The sequence below is a fragment of the Dendropsophus ebraccatus genome, chromosome 4 (assembly GCF_027789765.1).
Source record: "Dendropsophus ebraccatus isolate aDenEbr1 chromosome 4, aDenEbr1.pat, whole genome shotgun sequence".
NCBI classification, from domain to species: Eukaryota; Metazoa; Chordata; class Amphibia; order Anura; family Hylidae; genus Dendropsophus; species Dendropsophus ebraccatus.
The window spans coordinates 17759536-17781684 of record NC_091457.1 but is presented as its reverse complement, the minus strand read 5'-3'; the positions used below and the strand labels follow the sequence as shown (position 1 = coordinate 17781684).

Genomic DNA, 22149 nt, shown 5'->3' with positions numbered 1-22149 from the left:
CATCTATTTTACTCAATACAGAACATAAGTGATTGGCTTAAAGGGGTTTTCTGGGCAGAATTAATTGATGACCTGGATAGGCTGACACCTGGCAGTCAGAGCTGCAACACGTTATACACAGTAAAACAGAGCAGACAGCTCTGTACAGTGTGTAGTGGCCGTGCTAGGTTACTGCAACTCAAGTAAATAAGTGCTGAGCTGCAGTAACTCAGAATGACCACTATACAATGTACAGCGCTGTCTGCTTCCTGCTGTTTCACAGTGTATTGCGCGCTATTAGTGGTGATATTGCGCTGATCTGCTATAAATACCAGTCCCCAGGCTAGGTTATCAATAAATATTGTGCAGAAAGCCCCTTTAAGGACTAGTGAGCATGCTCTGAGATGAGGAGGAGAAGCTGCATTTTCCATATGACATGTAGTGATCCTGTGTTACCAGCTTTATAAGACTTAATATTGTCATCATACACAATAAAAATAAGGCCTGTAGCAAAACCTGGAAAGTGATTGAGGGTCAGCCTATTGTGGGGGGTCTGATAACTGAATAACATGCGGGGTTCTCCTTGTGTTACAGCTGCCACATTCATGGAGCACTGGAAAAGGCGACAGATGAGACTCAACTATAGATGGGACCTGACCGGTTTTGAAGAAGAAGAGGTGAGTAAGAACATCCTAATCCTTGTAAAATGGCAGGAAGGAGCTGAGTTTTTCTAGTTCTTCCATAAAGGGGTATCCAGAATTAGAATACATTTTTGCAAAAAAACAGCACCACCCCTGTCCTCAGGTTGTGTGTGGTATTACAATTTAGCTCTATTCACTTCACAACTGGTCCGCAATACCACAACCAGAATGAGGACCAGAGCGGCGCTGTTTCTGGAAGAAAGCAGCCATGTTTTTTTAATTCTAGACAATTACTTTAATTTTTGGGATTGGTGGAAAAAAAACGGACTGCAAAAAATTAGTGTGAACCCAGCCTAAGTCATAAAGAAGTGATAAGAAATTCATTTAAAGGGTTTGGAGGAGGTCCATTGTGACCAAGATGTAATCCTTCTTCCTTTTTTTTTTTTTTTTGTCAGGGTGGATAAAGTCTAATTATGAATAATTATATATTATATATAATATTATATGATATATACATATATGATCCAAATATCTGCTGGATTGTATTCTATGTAATCCAGCGGATATTTGGCTGCGGCTCCCTATCTTTCCTCCCAGTAATAGTCTCATACATTACCATCTGCAGCTCTTAGATGTATTATTTATCCCATTGATGTTAATGACGCAGCAGAGTTCTACAATAGGAAGGATCCATCATCCACCATGTGCAAAGCTGAAACGGAGGAAACATTGTAGTTACTGGTAATAGTCACTATAGCAATGGTATATTATACTGGTGAAGATATCGGTAAATTACATGATGTCTTATGATAACACAGCGGTCAGGTCTGTTATGGAGGTTGGCTGGTGGACAAATCCCGTAGATCACAGATGCCAAAGCTGTAAACCCGCAAACTGTTGCAAAACTACAATACCCATCATGCCTGGACAGCCAAAGTTTTGCAACATCTGGAGGGCTGCAGGTTTGACATGAATGTCCTAGGCTCCTTTTAGACAAAGCAATCTTCAGCCGTCCGGGGCTTGCAGTACCTTTACATGACACAATTGATCAGCTGGGCCACACAAAGGACCTCTGTATCATTCGTGCAGCCATTTAAATATATTGCTAATGGCCGCACATCCACTGTTTAGATAGGGTTATGTGTGGCCCTTAACAGTGATTTTATTAAGCTGCAAAAATGTGATCAGTCGATGAGCGAGCGTTTTCCTGCTCCTCAGCTGATCACACTGGCTGTTATCCGCCAAATAAGCGTTTCCAGTAACTCTCATTGCCATGTAAAATGGCCCATAACTGCAGGGCACCACCAAGCCATTAACCTTCACCATGCAAAGGTTCTCAATTATCACCTATCCACAGGATGATAAAGGGTATGCTGATAATCAGGGGTCCAACTGCTGGGACCGCTTACCATGTCCCCAATGAACAGGCTCCATTTATTCGCTATGGCACTTCCGAAGATGGTCAAGTGCTATACTCTGCTATCTTAAACATTCCCATAGTATATAAATGGAACTCCACTGACCCTACCCAGCCACTGACCCTACCCAGCCACTGACCCTACCCAGCCACTGACCCTACCCAACCACTGACCCTACCCAACCACTGACCATACTCACTCAGGGGACAAGGAACTCCCAGCAGTAAGAACTCTACTTCTCAGAACTTGGAAAAAACCCTTAAAGAAATTTCTGTTGTCAAGTAATGCCAGGAGTTGTAGTTATGAAGCAGCTGGAGACCTCTGCCCTTACCTATCCTAGTACAAAGTTAAAGGGATTATCCAGGGTTAGAAAAGCACCGTTTTTTTTTTTTTTTCAAAACCAGCGCCACCCCTGTCCTAAGGTTGTGTGTAGTATTACATTTCAGCTCCATTCACTTCAATGGAACTGAGCTGCAAACCAACACCCCAACTAAGGACAAGAGTGGCGCAGACTTGTTTTTGTAAGCCTGGATAATCCCTTTAAATCTATTATGCATTGCATGTACAGTATGTGTAGATTTCTGTATATATGTTGGTATTGTAGATGTATACACCTGTGTCTTCATATTGGTTTCCCTGTTGTCAATCATACGTGACTCGGTAATGGACCTCCCAGTCCATGTTCCTCATGTGTTGTAGTATTAGGTGTGCTTATCGTATCCCATTGGGGCCTACCATCTGCCGTACCCCAAGCACTAACCATGACCTCTCCTGGAAGCCATATTAATCCGAATCTTTTGTTTTTTCCCCTCTGTGTGTTGTGTTCTTGTATCCTGAAGGGCACAGTCAAGGTTTGAACTCTCATTTATTAATCTATTTTCGATCTTCTTTCTTTAGCAAGTTTCCTTTTGCACTTCCCCTTTAAATCACTCAAATTCCTGCGCTGTCCAGCCAAGGCCTCAATGTATGTGTGTCATGCGTTTCCGTCACTGTCCTGTTGCTGATCGCACCAAATCCAATGACCATGTTGCACCCTGTCTTGTCTCCGCCCTATGGCTGGCCGTTTTTTTTCCGTTGCACCCGTCACAAATCACAATCCGCGTTTCGCAGCACTGTATGTCAGCAGATGGCAATACACTACACCATTGTATGTATTGATCGGCTTCCTTCACAGCCTGCCTGTGCCTTGAGATCTCCGCTGAAATCCTGATGAGGAGCCTCATCTGGTGGAGGGGTGCAGCTCCACCAATGTCTTATATTCTCTTTATTTCCTACAGGACCACCCCAGAGCCGAGTATGAGGCTAAAGTCCTCCAGAAATCGCTGAAGAAGGATCAACGGCGCAAAGAGGTATGGAGGGCGCTCAGTGTGTTATGGATATTACTGGGTCATTACAATTATATAGAGTTCTAGCCTAGGTGATGTCTGATCAGTGGGGGTCCCAGCCGTTGTACGTCCTCTGATCAGATTACAAGAAAGGGGGTCCCATGCCCATTTTGAATACAGAGGTGCACGCTTTGTTATAATCTATGGGCATGTCTGGCCCCCCTTTAGTCAGAGGGGGAATTGGGACCCTCGTTCTTGTAATCGATGAGGGTCCTAACAGCATCACCTATACTATGGATAGCAAATGAGTTGTATTGGTGTAATCACTTTTATTACAGCAGATCTTTTTTTGAATCTGGAGGCTCCATACATACTTAAAGGGATTTTATCATTTAAAGCGAATCTCTATATTGTGTTTTAGAGTTGAAGATATGAGCCGATAAAACAAATGATACCCGTCTCTTAGCTGGTGACTGTTTGCAAGGTTATAAAATCATGTTTTCCTTCTAAGCTTAAAGTGTCACTGTCGTTTAAATTATTTTTGCAGAAATCAATAGCACAGGCGATTTTAAGAAACTTTGTAAGTGGGTTTATTAGCTGAGATGAGAAAGCAGTTTGAAGCTCTCCCCTCTGTCTTCATGGTTCTCTTATGAAGGGGCTGAGGGAGATGAGGCACCAAAACAGGACAACAAAGAGTTAATTTACAGCTACATCACCTGCTATCTCCTCTGACAGTCAGCACTGACCTCTGAATACCGGCTTTTACACAGCTCCCACTGTGTAATCCTTTGTTCTCTGCTCTATGCTGGCGACTAATCTCCTCCCTCCCCTCTCCATAGGTTACACAGGGCTCGACTGATGTAAAAGAGTTGAGATTTCCTGATAATGAGCAGTGAATGAGAGAGAGGAGGGAGGGGGGGCTGGGGAAAGTCTTTTTGAATGCAGATAATGGCATATTTGCCTAATAAACCCAATTACAAAGTTTCTTAAAATCGCCTGTACTATTGATTTCTGCAAAAAAAAAAAAAAAGTGTCCTAGAGTCTGTGCTGAGCAACAGCATGCATCCCTCCTCCCTAAATGTCTAACATCGAGCCCTACATCAGTCATGCACAGCAGGGGGAGAGGAGGCCTACATGCCACAGCTCAGCACGGCCTCTAGGACACTTAAGCTTGGGAGGAAAACATGATTTTATAACCTTGCAAGCAGTCTTCAGCTAAGAGACAGGTATTTTTATTTATCTCCCTATGAGTTATCAGCCCATGTCTGCAGCTCTGAGCATGATACACGGATATACGGATATTTGACTGCAATCTTTTAGACTTGATAAGGTGATGATCGTTCATTGCCTGGCCATAAATAAATCATGTAATTTGCAGTCACACGGTGTTGGCCCTTTAGTTGTTCTCAGCCGTACGTCCTGTAACACGATCCGTAGCCAGTCACGTTCCTGCTCTGTATGACAGTGTTTGTGCAGCATCCATCTGTATACAATGGCTGTTCAATCTGATCCACACAGCGGGGTCAGGTTACCTGTAAGTGAAGGAAATGGTCCCATTGTCCTCTTGCATCTCTTATTACCATGCTGTGTACCTGGCCTGCTCCATGTTCTTCATATGTAGATTAGTGGCATGTTACTAACCTTCACTCGTACGCAGGAACCTATAACAATACGGTAATTTGTCGCTGTCCCATCTGTGTGAATGAGGTTTGCAGAAATCCATAGGGAACCTGCAGAAATATCCTATTCAGACAAATGGGATGGATTATAGACATTTCTGCACCAGATCTCCTGCGTTCTCCCTTATAGTCTGATGATGACTTTTTCTCTGTGAAGTGTAAGTGGTTAATAATTCTCTTCCATCTTCGGCTTCCTTACTGCTATATCTAAATGACATGGAATGAGCGTGTGCAACTGCCCCGACCATCACTGGCCTCTGGGATATAAATGATAGGTGAGGGGGTCCCGTCTTATGGCTCTCCAACCATATGATCCAGCACTGGATTAGGAGGTATATGCAGTGACCATGCTGGCAGTCAACTATACCAGATCATACATAGGTGTGCTGCCATGTCTTATGTCAGCCTATGATATAGGAGGCCAAAAAAAAAATAACAATAAAAGTTGGTTGCCTCCAGCACTCCCATCAGGGTTGGATCCATATATCCACACCTATTTGACCCCAAAGTTGGCCACATGTGGCTAGACCTCAAAGGGCAAAGCTTTCCACCTATGTAACTCTTGTATGCCATACATCTTTGGAATTGGGTATCTCTATATTTTTGAGGCCTCAGACTATATGATAACCTTTTATCCACCCAAATTTGCACTTTAAAGTGTTCCTATAGAGGGGTGGCATTCACTATGCATAATGTGGTAGGGTGAACAGTTTAGTTAAAGGGTGGTCTTCTTAAATGGTCATTCACTGTATTAGGTTCCAGTGGAAGAAACATTCTGGTCAATCCCATGTCATTGCCTAGGGCTGCTCCGTGGAGGCGGATAAAAAAAAACTGTATGGTATCTGTCTCATGCCCCGCCCCCGAAGAGCCTGAATCTGCAATAACATGGTGAATACATTCTGCACAGTGTGTTCCTTTAGGAAGTATATTTTCAGATTTTGATTGAACGTAGATTTAATTCTATGTAGGCCAGTCAGGTATTTCTACATTATCTTTCTTTTACTTAGTAGTTCCATACTGGTGTTCGGTAGAGATGAGCGTGACTCGAGCATCTGTATTTACCAGGAAAGATGGGATTTGAGCATACTTGAGTCACACTCCTCTCTAGTGTTGAAGCATCTCATGGGCTTCTGTCGCTGCTAAAAGGTTATGTTGAGCTGATCTAGCAAGTTGGGTTCTTGGAAAACGTGTAGGCCATCTCACAAGACCTGGCACTTAAGTTGTGACTTCTGTAGACTTGACCAGAGATGGGGTCGGCAAGAGTAGAGTAATGTCAGATTGACCTTTGGGCTGTAGTGTATAGAGTTCCTAGCTTTGCCTGTGATGCGTAGGGGCAGTGCACACATACATAGTATCTCATCCGTTGCCGCTGATTGATCGATGCTTTATAACACTATCGCATGGTCCTCTTGTCCTTTTTGTTTCCTTCAAATGCCTTCAGAAGCACCCGCCTGTTCCCGAGGAGAACACAAACAAGTGGAGGCAGAGAGTTATGACAGCCATGGCTGGGGTGAAATTGGTACATGTTATACCCAATTTCCAGGGTTAAGAAATGGTTTTCTGAGAAGACACCATGGTTTACTGTGTTCGGCATACTGAGGGGATGATTGCGAGAGCAGGAACCTTCCCAATGCCAGGCTAAGGCAAACGAGTCCTGAGGCCTACGGCTCATAGCTAATGATCCCCTCAGGCTGCTTTTTTTTGTTTGTTTGTTTTTATTTTATTTTATCATCACCTCATCTTCCATTTTCAGTCATCACCATCGTCCAGTTAATGCATGGCTGCTCGTCGTTCTGTGTTTTTTATGTTTGTGAGCATGCAGCACCATGTATGAGGGGACCAGTCTAGTGTTGACTTGTCATGTGCATGATTATAACCCCATTAATATGGCTCATTTCTGACTCCCATTGCTAACGGAGACCTATTGACATAACTGAGGTCCAATATAGTGATGTCACGATACCAGAATTTTGAGTTCGATACCGATACTAACTTTTTTATTTCGATACTCAATACCAGTTCGATACTTAGTAAAGTATAAAAGAAAAAAAAAAAAATGGTAGAAATATAATACCCCTGCACTATTACAGTGATACCAATATTTGGCCTATTTTTATTTTATTGTGTTAAAAATAAAGTTAGTGATATCTGTCTAAGACAGCTCTGCTACATCCGATATCACTAAGACAGCTCTGCTGCATCAGCTATCACTAAGACAGCTCTGCTGCATCAGCTATCACTAAGACAGCTCTGCTGCATCAGCTATCACTAAGACAGCTCTGCTGCATCAGCTATCACTAAGACAGCTCTGCTGCATCAGCTATCACTAAGACAGCTCTGCTGCATCAGCTATCACTAAGACAGCTCTGCTGCATCAGCTATCACTAAGACAGCTCTGCTGCATCAGCTATCACTAAGACAGCTCTGCTACATCAGCTATCACTAAGACAGCTCTGCTACATCCGATATCACTAAGACAGCTCTGCTACATCAGCTATCACTAAGACAGCTCTGCTACATCAGCTATCACTAAGACAGCTCTGCTACATCAGCTATCACTAAGACAGCTCTGCTACATCAGCTATCACTAAGACAGCTCTGCTACATCAGCTATCACTAAGACAGCTCTGCTACATCAGCTATCACTAAGACAGCTCTGCTACATCAGCTATCACTAAGACAGCTCTGCTACATCAGCTATCACTAAGACAGCTCTGCTACATCAGCTATCACTAAGACAGCTCTGCTACATCAGCTATCACTAAGACAGCTCTGCTACATCAGCTATCACTAAGACAGCTCTGCTGCATCAGCTATCACTAAGACAGCTCTGCTACATCAGCTATCACTAAGACAGCTCTGCTGCATCAGCTATCACTAAGACAGCTCTGCTGCATCAGCTATCACTAAGACAGCTCTGCTGCATCAGCTATCACTAAGACAGCTCTGCTGCATCAGCTATCACTAAGACAGCTCTGCTGCATCAGCTATCACTAAGACAGCTCTGCTGCATCAGCTATCACTAAGACAGCTCTGCTGCATCAGCTATCACTAAGACAGCTCTGCTGCATCAGCTATCACTAAGACAGCTCTGCTGCATCAGCTATCACTAAGACAGCTCTGCTGCATCAGCTATCACTAAGACAGCTCTGCTGCATCAGCTATCACTAAGACAGCTCTGCTGCATCAGCTATCACTAAGACAGCTCTGCTGCATCAGCTATCACTAAGACAGCTCTGCTGCATCAGCTATCACTAAGACAGCTCTGCTGCATCAGCTATCACTAAGACAGCTCTGCTGCATCAGCTATCACTAAGACAGCTCTGCTGCATCAGCTATCACTAAGACAGCTCTGCTGCATCAGCTATCACTAAGACAGCTCTGCTGCATCAGCTATCACTAAGACAGCTCTGCTGCATCAGCTATCACTAAGACAGCTCTGCTGCATCAGCTATCACTAAGACAGCTCTGCTGCATCAGCTATCACTAAGACAGCTCTGCTGCATCAGCTATCACTAAGACAGCTCTGCTGCATCAGCTATCACTAAGACAGCTCTGCTGCATCAGCTATCACTAAGACAGCTCTGCTGCATCAGCTATCACTAAGACAGCTCTGCTGCATCAGCTATCACTAAGACAGCTCTGCTGCATCAGCTATCACTAAGACAGCTCTGCTGCATCAGCTATCACTAAGACAGCTCTGCTGCATCAGCTATCACTAAGACAGCTCTGCTGCATCAGCTATCACTAAGACAGCTCTGCTGCATCAGCTATCACTAAGACAGCTCTGCTGCATCAGCTATCACTAAGACAGCTCTGCTGCATCAGCTATCACTAAGACAGCTCTGCTGCATCAGCTATCACTAAGACAGCTCTGCTGCATCAGCTATCACTAAGACAGCTCTGCTGCATCAGCTATCACTAAGACAGCTCTGCTGCATCAGCTATCACTAAGACAGCTCTGCTGCATCAGCTATCACTAAGACAGCTCTGCTGCATCAGCTATCACTAAGACAGCTCTGCTGCATCAGCTATCACTAAGACAGCTCTGCTGCATCAGCTATCACTAAGACAGCTCTGCTGCATCAGCTATCACTAAGACAGCTCTGCTGCATCAGCTATCACTAAGACAGCTCTGCTGCATCAGCTATCACTAAGACAGCTCTGCTGCATCAGCTATCACTAAGACAGCTCTGCTGCATCAGCTATCACTAAGACAGCTCTGCTGCATCAGCTATCACTAAGACAGCTCTGCTGCATCAGCTATCACTAAGACAGCTCTGCTGCATCAGCTATCACTAAGACAGCTCTGCTGCATCAGCTATCACTAAGACAGCTCTGCTGCATCAGCTATCACTAAGACAGCTCTGCTGCATCAGCTATCACTAAGACAGCTCTGCTGCATCAGCTATCACTAAGACAGCTCTGCTGCATCAGCTATCACTAAGACAGCTCTGCTGCATCAGCTATCACTAAGACAGCTCTGCTGCATCAGCTATCACTAAGACAGCTCTGCTGCATCAGCTATCACTAAGACAGCTCTGCTGCATCAGCTATCACTAAGACAGCTCTGCTGCATCAGCTATCACTAAGACAGCTCTGCTGCATCAGCTATCACTAAGACAGCTCTGCTGCATCAGCTATCACTAAGACAGCTCTGCTGCATCAGCTATCACTAAGACAGCTCTGCTGCATCAGCTATCACTAAGACAGCTCTGCTGCATCAGCTATCACTAAGACAGCTCTGCTGCATCAGCTATCACTAAGACAGCTCTGCTGCATCAGCTATCACTAAGACAGCTCTGCTGCATCAGCTATCACTAAGACAGCTCTGCTGCATCAGCTATCACTAAGACAGCTCTGCTGCATCAGCTATCACTAAGACAGCTCTGCTGCATCAGCTATCACTAAGACAGCTCTGCTGCATCAGCTATCACTAAGACAGCTCTGCTGCATCAGCTATCACTAAGACAGCTCTGCTGCATCAGCTATCACTAAGACAGCTCTGCTGCATCAGCTATCACTAAGACAGCTCTGCTGCATCAGCTATCACTAAGACAGCTCTGCTGCATCAGCTATCGCTAAGACAGCTCTGCTGCATCAGCTATCACTAAGACAGCTCTGCTGCATCAGCTATCACTAAGACAGCTCTGCTGCATCAGCTATCACTAAGACAGCTCTGCTACATCAGCTATCACTAAGACAGCTCTGCTACATCAGCTATCACTAAGACAGCTCTGCTACATCAGCTATCACTAAGACAGCTCTGCTACATCAGCTATCACTAAGACAGCTCTGCTACATCAGCTATCACTAAGACAGCTCTGCTACATCAGCTATCACTAAGACAGCTCTCCTGCACCACCCACCACTAAGACAGCTCTCCTGCACCACCCACCACTAAGACAGCTCTCCTGCACCACCCACCACTAAGACAGCTCTGCTGCACCAGTTACCAAGATTGCGGAGGAAGAGAAGAGGAGGTTACACAGGATCCCACACACTACAGCCGATCTTATCTGCTCCTCTCAGTCCCGGCCACCTCCCCCACCTGCCAGCCGGCTGGATCCTCACAGGTGCTGCACTTCCCCCGGATCTCACAGACCCCCGCTCTCCCTCTTCATCCTCCCCACCTCCAGCCTTCTCCGTCCTCCTCTCTCCGTGACCTCCCGCTCTCTTCTGTGCAGCTCCGGCTCCTCTCCCGGACCTCCCGCTCTCCCTCCAGCCTTCTGCTCCGTCCTCTCTCCCGGACCTCCCGCTCTCCCTCCAGCCTTCTGCTCCGTCCTCTCTCCCGGACCTCCCGCTCTCCCTCCAGCCTTCTCCTCCGTCCTCTCTCCCGGACATCCCGCTCTCCCTCCAGCCTTCTCCTCCGTCCTCTCTCCCGGACATCCCGCTCTCCCTCCAGCCTTCTCCTCCGTCCTCCTCTCCCGCTCTCCCTCTTCATCCTCCCCACCTCCAGCCTTCTCCGTCCTCCTCTCTCCGTGACCTCCCGCTCTCTTCTGTGGAGCTCCGGCTCCTCTCCCGGACATCCCGCTCTCCCTCCAGCCTTCTCCTCCATCCTCTCTCCCGGACATCCCGCTCTCCCTCCAGCCTTCTCCTCCGTCCTCCTCTCCCGCTCTCCCTCTCCAGCCGCTCTCCTCCGTGCAGCTCCGGCTCCTCGGCATAAATCATCTCTCTGATAACAGAGTCTGGCGGAGCCGGACTCTGTTATCAGAGAGACACCAGCAGCGGGGGTCTGTTACACACAGTAGCCGACCCCCGCTGTATATGGAGCGGGCTCAGGAGGGGTCAGATGCCGCTGTCAGTGTGACAGCGGCATCTATACACTTAAATAGCCGCCACTAGCAATAGCTAAGTGCCGGCTATTTGAAATTGGCGCCAATGGGAGCGGAGGGAGGGAGAGCAGAGGAGGAGACTGCAGGGGGCAGGGGGAGGCACATAGAGAACACGGCCGGCGCTCAGCTAGCCGCCCACCGTGTTCTCAGCTTAACTTAAAGTTTCGATACCAGGAAATCCTGGTATCGAACGGTTTTTTTGCCCGAAATATCGATAGTAGTATCGATATTTCGGTGCATCGTGCATCCCTAGTCCAATACAATAATGGTGATGTGCCATGCCTGCTCATTTATGTGTAAGTGCATAGACAGAACAGATCTGATCGACACTTATTTTTTTCCGCCATCTTTGGGAATGAGGAATGACTGTAAGATACGTTGTATATCCTATAGCACCCCCACAGGGGAAGTAAAGCATTAACCAGTTACAACTTTAATCGCTGGGCTTTTTTCAGGAGGCCAGGTCCTCCAGAATGTGAGACCTACATTTCTTTTTATTTAGAATGACCTAAGGGTGAAGGGATGGGTTTTCTAAACCATAAGCCCTTTAAATGTAGAATTAAATTTTAAGAACTTTTGAGGACATTTTCAATATTTTTGAACAATTTTGAAGTGGCCTATGGCCAGCTATAGGTAGAATGCTCCCAGCTATGTCAATAAAACATCTCCTAACAAATCAAATTTACTAGCATCACAAATTGTCAACTCAATGCAACTGATGGCCCTTTAGTTGGTGTAGAACCAGACCCTCAACCATAAGCTGCCCGTAACGAATCTTTAGCACCTTGGTTTCCAACCTGTTGGAAAAACCCAACAAGCAGTATGCTTAGAGTTGTAATCTCGACTGGGGAGCCACTGTTAGATCGTTTTGTCACTCTGGAGAATCCAAGTTCTACCAAATCTGATAAAGAGAACTTGTAGAAGTAGTAATAGTATCTTTAGGTTCCACCAAGCAACACTGGGTTCCCTTGTACATCACAAAACAGATGTGTGACCTCCAGACACTGACACCTGTGTGACTGTGGTTTCATCAAAGCTTTATCCGTCTTGTGTGTGTGTTCTCACATTAAGACGTCTTCCACCCCTTGCACTTTCTACCCGATGCTGTAGTGATTTTTCTTTTTTCTCCAACCCATTTTAGACTGAAAAGGAAAAGCTGACATGGAGGGACAGAGTTCCTGCCTATGTTACCAACTTGGTCGGCATCATCTTCATGGTAAGTGGCTACATCCCCGATAGGTCATGTGATGAGGATATCCCTTAATATTGGTTAGTGTTGGGTGTCCAAGGCTTTCCAATAGGCTTGTTTGAAGATCAAGGACGTGGTCTTTGATTGATACATGGGACCATATAAATGAGGCTCTACCAGCAATTCTTGCACGTATCACTATTCTTACCGTCAAAGCAATGATGAATCAATGGGGTTCATTGGGCACCACTGGGATCGGTCATGTGATTGATCTGACACACTCTTGTGGATCTTGGAAGCTAAAATGTGTACTTTTCTAATGTTTGCCTGGTTCCCTTTTACCAGATTGGTTTGACGTTTGCCATCGTCTTTGGCGTCATCGTATATCGAGTCTCCACCGCGGCTGCGTTAGCCATGAGTTCCAATCCCTCAGCCCGCGCTAATGTCAGGGTAACTGTGACCGCTACTGCTGTGATCATTAACTTGGTGGTGATTCTGATTTTGGATGAGGTTTATGGCTGCATAGCAAGATGGCTGACCCAGATTGGTAAGTTTTTGTGTGAAGTCACTTTCTTTAACTTTTCTTCACCTTCAAAGAACTTGAACAGAAATGTAAAAATTTTTTCTATCGTATGCAAGACGCTACTAGATTTCTCCAACTGTTGTAGAGCTATTCCCAACGAGCTTTGAAAGCCTGTAGCTGTCAGAGCATGCTGGGAAATGTAGTTTGCAAGGTTGGAGGCTTCTACATTATTAGACCATGTGAGTACTATTTATAAATATTGGCTTCAGGTTCCCCAACACTTCATCCGACCCATTCATTTTGTTCTTGACAGAGGTTCCAAAAACTGACAAGACTTTTGAAGAACGCTTGATATTCAAGGCTTTCCTTCTGAAGTTTGTCAATGCTTACACACCCATCTTTTACGTGGCTTTCTTCAAGGGTCGGTAAGTTAAGTATTACTGTTGCACTCTTGGTATAAAATGATGTACGTTGGGATTACCAGAGGGAAGTCCAGAAACATGTCTGCTGCCTTGAATGGCAGGGATTAGTATTTGTCTGGTAGAGAAAACAAACTTTCAGATATACTATTAGGGAATTCTGGGTTAAAGAGGTTGTCAAAAAGACGTGTTCTAATATGATCACCATAAAGGGGTGGTCCACCACTCGGGACCACTCTAAGAACCATAGTGAAGAACTGTTATCAAAGAGCAGCTCCCATTCTGTTGAACTCACCACGACAATTATTCACATTAATGTTCACCGTGCAAATCTACATTATTGACCAGATAAGATGCCTCGGGTGACCTTTAATGATCAGAACATTGGAATACCAATATCAATTAGCGTGTCATCAATTAGCTGTAAAAAATTAAAAAATTAAAAAGCCACAACTCCCATGATACCCCAACAGCCTTCGATGGGAGTTGTAATTTTGCAAGAGGTTGGAGAACACATGTCCATTGACATTTTGTACAAATGGAGGTAAGAGAACTAAAGGAACCTGTTTTTTCTCCTATTGCCAGGTTCGTTGGACGTCCAGGGGACTACCTATACATTTTTGGCTCTTTCAGAATGGAAGAGGTACGTATCCCTAGAGACCTAAGGCGTACAGAGGCATCAGCTGCTGGGCTGATAGGATCAGGAATGCCCAAGAACTGGAGTGGAATGGAATTACATGGGCAGCTGGTCTAGTCCAGCGGCATCAGCTGAATAGTGTGATGCTTTCTGGAAGCCAGAAGATGTTCAGCCTTGGCATTGAGAGCAGCAAGTGCTGTACAGGCTGAATTATGTATTTCCTACCTATAAATATGCATGTTCTTCACAGTGCGCCCCCGGTGGCTGTCTAATGGAGCTTTGCATCCAACTGAGCATCATCATGTTGGGAAAACAGCTGATCCAGAACAATCTCTTCGAGATAGGAATCCCGTGAGTGTTCTGATACCTGGTGTTATCCATACAGGTGTTCTTGGGCTCCTCCCAGACAGCGTTCTGAACATCTCTCTCTGTTCTTTCTAGGAAGATGAAAAAGCTGATCAGATACTTAAAGTCAAGGAGACAGACCTACATGGATCACGAGGAGCACATGAAGAGGAAGCAACGTTACGAACTAGATTATGACCTGGAACCTTTTGCCGGACTTACACCAGAGTATATGGAAATGAGTATGTGAGATGTTCTAAGATTCTAAGATTAAAAGTTATTTTCACAGGAAGCTGATTTATGGGGGTCCGACCACTGGGACCTCCACCAATCACAAAACTTGAGGTCAAATGTTCCCTGAGTAAATGGAGCAACAGTGTACTTGGGGGGGGGGGGCGTTTAGCCGCCATTCTTAAAAGCAGTGGTCCAAGAGCTCACCCCCTCGTCAATCAGCTAGTTATCCAGATCCGAACATTCGGTATTTGACTTGCGTCACCTAAAGCTGTTGGATGCCGCTTTAGGGCTGTCAGGAAAACATGGATACAGCCTTGGGCTCCAGGGCTCCCTTGGATGGCATCCAACTTCTGCAGCCATGGGGAATTAAATGCCGAGTGTTCGGAGAACGTTTTCAAAGGCGAACAGTTTGACAGGTCCGCTGAACAATATAGACAACCTTTTTAGCCTCTTGGTAATAGATAAAATATAGGGGCAGTGGGTCATTGGTAGAGATGACTGAACCTTGAGTGAAGCATTTCATTACCCGTGCCGTAGGCTGTAACCATGTTTTCCAGGACTCCCTATGACTGCATCCAACTTCTTCAGCCACCAGTAATCAAATGCAGCACTCTTAGGGTGCGTGCACACTACGGAATAGCCGCGTATTCCGTCGCTCGTCCCCGCACGCGGCGGCGCGCATATACGCCCGTGCCATAGACACTATTCTGTGCACGGGCGGATTCCGCGTTCCGTCGAAAGAATTGACATGTCACTTCTTTCGACGGCACGCGGAATCCGCCCGTACATAGAATAGTGTCTATGGCTCCCACAATGCAACACTCCGCGGAACACTTCATGTTTTGAAAATCAACAATGGCATTTTGTAAGTTGAGGCTCATAAGGAGTAATTCTCCTTAAAGGAGGATGACTTGATATGATTTTAACCTGTTGTCGCTAACACCTAATACCCAAAGTCTCAGTTGTCTAGTTCCTCCAGATCATCTCCACCCACATCACCATCTCTATTTGTCCCTCTCTGTAGTTATCCAGTTTGGATTTGTCACCTTGTTTGTGGCCTCCTTCCCTCTGGCTCCTCTCTTCGCTTTGCTGAACAACATCATTGAAATAAGACTGGACGCCAAGAAATTCATCACTGAGCTCAGAAGACCCGTGGCCGTCAGAGCTAAAGACATTGGTAAGTCCTAGAAATATGGCAAGCTTAGGGACGTTTCTTACCTGGTCCATCTGACGGGATGATGGGATGTGCCAATGGCAACTGATCACGCTTCAGATGTCCTATTATATCCAAGTTCATAGAAAATGGCACCAATGAGATATTTGGGCAAAGAGTAGTGGACAGAAGATGGATACCAGACAGATCTCTGTATCTGTGTTTTGCAGATAAGTGAGAAGTTGAGTTTGGTGTCCAATGATGATGACGACACTAGTGTACTAATAACAATACTATGGTTTATCCATGTCTTCCCAGACCCCCTTGGGATACATCCAATTTCTTCGGCCACCGGTATTCAAATGTCAAATAATCTGACTGATGCATGCTCGAGTTGTGCTCCTATCTACTATGGGTGACTCTTAAACACTTTGTACCAGTCCAACTTTTTAGTTTTCCTACAGTTGGATGAATACTCTACCTATTGCAGCAAGAAGTAGTCACCCACACAGTGTCGTAGCTAGGCAAAGATCCAGTTTGTTTCTTCACCCCTGTCTCTCATTATCCTCGCATAGGCCAATCGGTTTTGGTCTTTCACCCAGACCTCATGCCCACCAAAGCCACTCTCTCTCTCTGGGGTGAACCTTCGAACAAAGGCAACAGTGTTACTTTATAGTCCGTCAGCTGAGCAATGTACGTCCTTGCAACTGCCCGAAACATTATGGGTTGTAATTTCTTCAACTAGAAGATACTCATCTTAGAGGTGAGGAACATCCAGCTGGAACCTGTAAAGAGCATTTTGCAGGGGAATGTTCCCAGTCACTGTCTCCCTTGGCTAGGCCTCTGACATGGAGTAAACTACATGCAGCACTTACGTAACTTACACTCCTGGCTATTAATAAAGTGTAACGTTATCAGACAGCATCTCATTCTGCAAAGTTAAACTTTGGTTCTCCAGGATCTGCACTACTTGAACAAATGTAGCGTTAACTCCTATGTCCCGGGCAAATAATTCTTGTTGATAAATCCAGATGAAATTCTGGATCACTAATGTTTGACATATGACGGCTGGGAAGTGATAAGTATTTCCCAAACTCAACTTTTGTATCTGATTTATCAGACATTTTCCGGAATAGTTGTCTGTCTTGACTCCTCTGGGGCACTGGCTGACAGGGTTCTAAGTGGGAATTCCGGAGGGGCAGGGGTGTAGCTACGATTCATTGGGCCCCATAGCAAGAAGCTTTACGGGGCCCCTATGAATCCTGTACTGCAAGCCACCACCCACATAGCCCACCCACCACACTGCCGATGCACATACATACTTACATGGCCAGGTCATGTGAGTATGTGCATCGGGGAGGTGGGGTTCTTGTGGCTGGAGGTGTCAGGGCCCCCCTGCCGCACGAGCCCCATAGCAGTCGTGTGGTCTGCCTTCATGGTAGCTACGCCACTGCACAGGGGTGTCTTAGGATTTCTCATGCAAGAGCTGCCCCAGTGTCCTAGCTGGTTCTCCCGCAGGGTGGCAAAAACCACATCCCACCTTGCATGTCATCATGTCCCAGAACTGCTGCCCAGATCTAGCTGTCAGATCTTTTCTTATACTGGTTCTCTGCATACATTGCCATTGGGTCAACTTGACCTTTGCACCCACCCACACCTATTGTCATGCTTGGAATGTTACTCAACCTGAAATGGTCTCTGTAGATGCCCATGTGCTCAGCGTGTGAGCTCGGAGTAGGGGTTTTGGTTGGGATCCACAGAGGGATCTTAAAAGGGTTATCCAGGGCTTCAAAAACAGGGCCACTTCCAGAGACAGCCCCTCTCTTGTCACCAGTTTGGATGCAGGCTTTGTGACTCCATTGTAGTGAATTGAACTTTATTGCAAACCGCACCTCAACTGGAGAAAAGAGTGGATCCTGTCTCTGGAAGAAAGTGGCCATGGTTTTTGTAGTGCTGGATAACCCCTTTTAAGGGCCTTTTACTTGGGCCGATTATGGGCGAGGAGTGTTGCAAAAAAAAAAAAAAAACTCTTTTGGACGATAATCATCGCTTGTAAAAGTCTCAGTGATCAGCCGAGAAGCGGGGAAAGATTGGATCCTCAGCTGATCACATCTTTTGTGCCGCACTAAACTGGAGACGTGCGTCCGACAGTAATATATTTTAAGTGAATGTAAAATTTTAATGCACTTAATAATTTTTTCATACAACCTTATTGGCGCCATCGCCCTGAGTTTGATGGTGAGGTCCCCTTTTTAAACCGTCACCTGGTTCACGACATCTGTTCTCATAATATGCAAATTAGGTATTTTGGCGCACTGGAGGCGGGCCCAGCTCCCCCAGTGCACTGATGTCTCTGCCCCAGTTTGATGCAAGCCTTCTCTGTTCCCTCAGTCCCGCCTTCTGTGTCAGTCTGTTTATCGGTGCATACAGTGGGGTATGAGCCTGCGCCGTATGACCCGATCTAAAGATAGAGCTCAAAGACCGCGCATCATGGGCAGAGCCAGGCCAGGGCTGGACTTGACACAGAAGGCAGGTCCGAGGGAACAGAGAAGGCTTGTGCCACCCAAGGGTGGAGATACTGGTGCACTGGGGGGCACTGGGCCTGCACCAAAAGACCTAATTTGCATCACTGCAAAGATATCTGTTTTCCGTTACTCACGCCACTTCCTAAAAACAATTGGGCAGGCTGAGCAGCAGATCCGCCATGGCCCGACTGACCTCCTATAATTTGTGTCAGAAATTGCCAATAAATGATATAGTAAAGACTATAATTTCTAGGTCCTTGGGGAAGGCCGATAGAGCTCTGATAAGTAACCGCGCCTCTGTTTCTTTGCAGGTATTTGGTATAATATTCTGCGAGGTATTGGGAAGCTTGCAGTGATAATAAACGTAAGTGAAGTCACGTTGTGGTCCGTTGTCCGTCCATGTCAACATTTCTCATGCAGGTGCAGCAGAATTGTGGGGGTACGTTCACACGGGCAAAAGAGTGTCAGAGGAGTGTGGGGAGGAGGGGACTTCAATGGGAACTTCAGGACTGAGCAGAGAGGAGGTGATGTTAGTTCCTTTTTGCGCATTTCCCCGTTTAAGTCAATGGGGGCAGGGTTTTGGACATTGGCAACGGTTTTTGACCTGGAAACTTCTTTTGCCCATGTGAACATACTCTAAGGCATTGGTTATACGGAGCTGCAATACGAACTTGAAGATAAAGGGAGAATAGGTTGCTACATATTTTGTTCCCCCCCAAAACCCACCATAACCAGGCCCTTCTTGTGTGTGTGTGGGGGGGGGGGAGGTATCCAGAATTAGAAAAAATGGCTGATTTCTTCAATAAACATTGTATTGAGTCCCATTTACATCAATGGAGTTGAGCAACTGTTTTACTTACTATATACTGTATAACCCTTTTAAAGGGGTACTCTGAGGAAAACAAATATATAGAAACTATGAAACTTATATAGATTTGTAAATTCCTTCTATTAAAAACTCAAGTCTTCCAGTAATTATCAGCTGCTGTATGTGCTGCAGGAAGTAATGTAATCTTTCCAGTCTGATACAGTGCTCTCTGCTGCAACCTCTGTCCAAAACAGGAACTGAGAGGTTTTCTATGGGGATTTGCTGCTACTCTAGACAGTTCCTGACATGGACAGAGGTGGCAACAGAGAGCACTGTGTCAGTCTGGAAAGAATACACCACTTCCTGCATGACATACAGCAGTTGATAAGTACTGATCTGGCCCTGACTGTGTCACTGGCTCTTGAACATAATGCATTTTTACCTAATAACGGCTATACCTGCTTCAGTCCTCTTCCATGTAGCATCTCTATTATTTCCTGATCACAGGACTCGGTCTATGCGGGTTTTCATACACCATCTTTGTGTGGAGTCAGGTTTTCAGCATGTTGTAAATGTCCGTATTAGGCCGTCATCCAGTGGTGTTTTCAGTCAGAAATAGTCGGCCCTGACTTTCTCCATGAAGTGCATCCTCTTAAGGTCTCCTCTGTCTCTAGACGTTCATAAATATCCCAATATCGCTTTCATGTGTCTCCATATAACAGATACGTTTTCATAGCCGAGGCACCATCTGTGCTGTTACATTCCTCCTCCTGATATACTGCTCTCCATAGTCTCCTCTGACTGCGGGTAGTACTGGAGTAAAAGCTGGAGGGAAGTCTCTATCTTACTGCACACAGTGGGGAGGGTTTCCTGAATGAAATAACCTCCATGTTACATCAATTCACGTTATTGAGCTTTGGACAAGTCCTTATTGGTAGAGCGATCCCCTGACAATATGCTGATGATCAGGGTTTCCTTCCTGGACCTTCTGCAATCAGCTATGAACTAGTGAATGGTTGATTCCCCTATAGCACCAAAACTGAATTATGTGGAAACGCCAAGGAGTGAAACTATTGAAGGAGTAGAACCGTGACACCTTAGGCCCGTGATATCTTTGTGTCACCACCCAGAAGGAAAGCCGGTTAGGGGGACCCGAATCGATATGCTGCCTGGGCCTTGTAGCACCACAGCAAGTCACGGTCAGGTAGGCCCAATGGATCCCACAGACTAGTGCGGGCCCTTATCAACTGTACCTGATAGTCTTGGCTTCCCCAGGGCACGCCCCAGTGTATGCGTCAAGTTAGGGTGCCCTTGGTGTTAAGGTGCAGAAGGAAACTCTGGATACGCAGGTTTTATCGGAAAATGTACAGTTCTCGGTCACAAAGTGCAAAACACCTTAATGGTTTGGTAGCCATTGACCAGAGCAGGGGAGCAGCCCAAGATCTGTAGTGAGATGTGGGGGTACCTCTTGTCCTTTTCTGTCTCCAGGAAAGAGTGGAAAGAATTGTATGGACTGACTGTTTGACTAAGGGGGTTTTCTCACACTGGTTAGCTCTTCATGGGGTGTCTAACACTTATCGAAGCTCTGCAATGTCCAAAACTGCAGGAGACAACCAATATAAGGTGTAACGTTCAGATAACTAGGCCTGGCCTGAAGCCCAACAGGTCCTAGAATGCAATGTGGCACGTGTGATGCTTATCCTCACTGGCTTGGAGTTGTAGCTGTCTCAGCTACTGGCACTCTTACGAGGAAGACCTAGCACTGGCTCACTTTCTCCTCCTGTCTCTTGATCTTCTCTCCGTATTGGACTGGTTCACCTGGGCAGTTCTGTATCCTTCACAGGGGCTGTAGCTCCAAGCATATCCAGGAGTCTTCAGGCCTAGAGAATAGAAAGCCTGGCTGCTCCTAACCTCTTCACTCCTTGCTAGCTTGAGCTACACTCCTCGCACCACTACAAAACAGGATATCCTCTCAGGCTTGAAAGGGATTGGGCCACTAGGTGGCAGGAACACCCTCAAAGAGTGAAGACCTTAAAGGTCCCATGCACTAAAACAACACATAAGGGATACTATATCTGACAACACAGGAAGCAACACGCAGTAGGACACTGCATTTGCCCAGAAGAAAATCCGGTCTACTGAATCACTTATAAAAGAGTCCAAATGTGTGCAGAACGTTCAGTAATTCTTTGCCATTTGATTAACACATTTCATTTGTCATTACCACTCAGGCCTTTGTGATCTCATTCACCTCTGACTTCATTCCACGCCTCGTCTACCTGTACATGTACAGTCCAGATGGCACCATGCATGGCTTTCTCAACAACACACTTGCCTACTTTAATGTCAGTGACTTTAAACCTGGTACCGGGCCAAACATTGAACAGGACCTAGGATACCCAGTGGAGATCTGCAGGTAGCCATGCCGCGGCCATTCCTGTGTTTTGCATCTCTGCAGTCCCAGTATTCTAAATGTATCTTACTAAGTGGAAATCTTTTCGTCTTTTTTTTTTTTTTCTCCAGATACAAAGATTACAGGGAACCTCCTTGGTCTGAGACTAAATATGATATTACGAAGGAATTCTGGGCCGTTCTGGCTGCAAGATTGGCTTTTGTCATAGTCTTTCAGGTAAGGTTGGCTCATGGTTGGCCTTGCTGTCCACAACAAGCAGAGAGTACAGCATTTGTGTTCCTGGTATCGACCCATGACTCTTATGGGTATGGCAATGGGCCCTGGTGCAGAGGGTGCCCAAGGACGGATCACTAGAGGCTGGAGAAGTCCATGCAAGCACATTCTCATTTGGCTCTGTACCACATGACCAAGAAATGTAATGAAAGTCTATGGGATAGTCCAATAGACAGGGGAGAGAAGCTCCAGCCACGTGCTTATTCTAGTGATCATTTTGACTGTAAACACTTATGATTCGGATCCAAAAATT

At 45.8% G+C, this 22149-nt stretch overlaps 1 protein-coding gene across 7 annotated transcripts in view; it reads left to right on the top strand.

Moving 5' to 3' along the window:
* The window catches only part of ANO1 (anoctamin 1), a 135516-nt gene that overhangs the window by 111161 nt on the left and 2206 nt on the right, over positions 1-22149 (top strand). For 4 of the 7 annotated variants that reach the window (XM_069965205.1, XM_069965209.1, XM_069965210.1 and 1 more), the window contains 14 exons: positions 574-656; positions 2878-2889; positions 3316-3387; positions 6484-6561; positions 12519-12593; positions 12912-13113; positions 13403-13514; positions 14094-14151; positions 14396-14496; positions 14587-14732; positions 15749-15901; positions 18714-18766; positions 21442-21626; positions 21734-21839. In XM_069965205.1, the coding sequence (XP_069821306.1) occupies positions 574-656; positions 2878-2889; positions 3316-3387; positions 6484-6561; positions 12519-12593; positions 12912-13113; positions 13403-13514; positions 14094-14151; positions 14396-14496; positions 14587-14732; positions 15749-15901; positions 18714-18766; positions 21442-21626; positions 21734-21839 (1436 nt within the window). The remainder of the gene's footprint in view (positions 1-573; positions 657-2877; positions 2890-3315; positions 3388-6483; positions 6562-12518; positions 12594-12911; positions 13114-13402; positions 13515-14093; positions 14152-14395; positions 14497-14586; positions 14733-15748; positions 15902-18713; positions 18767-21441; positions 21627-21733; positions 21840-22149) is intronic. The other 3 variants (XM_069965206.1, XM_069965207.1, XM_069965208.1) reach the window with 3 other exon arrangements.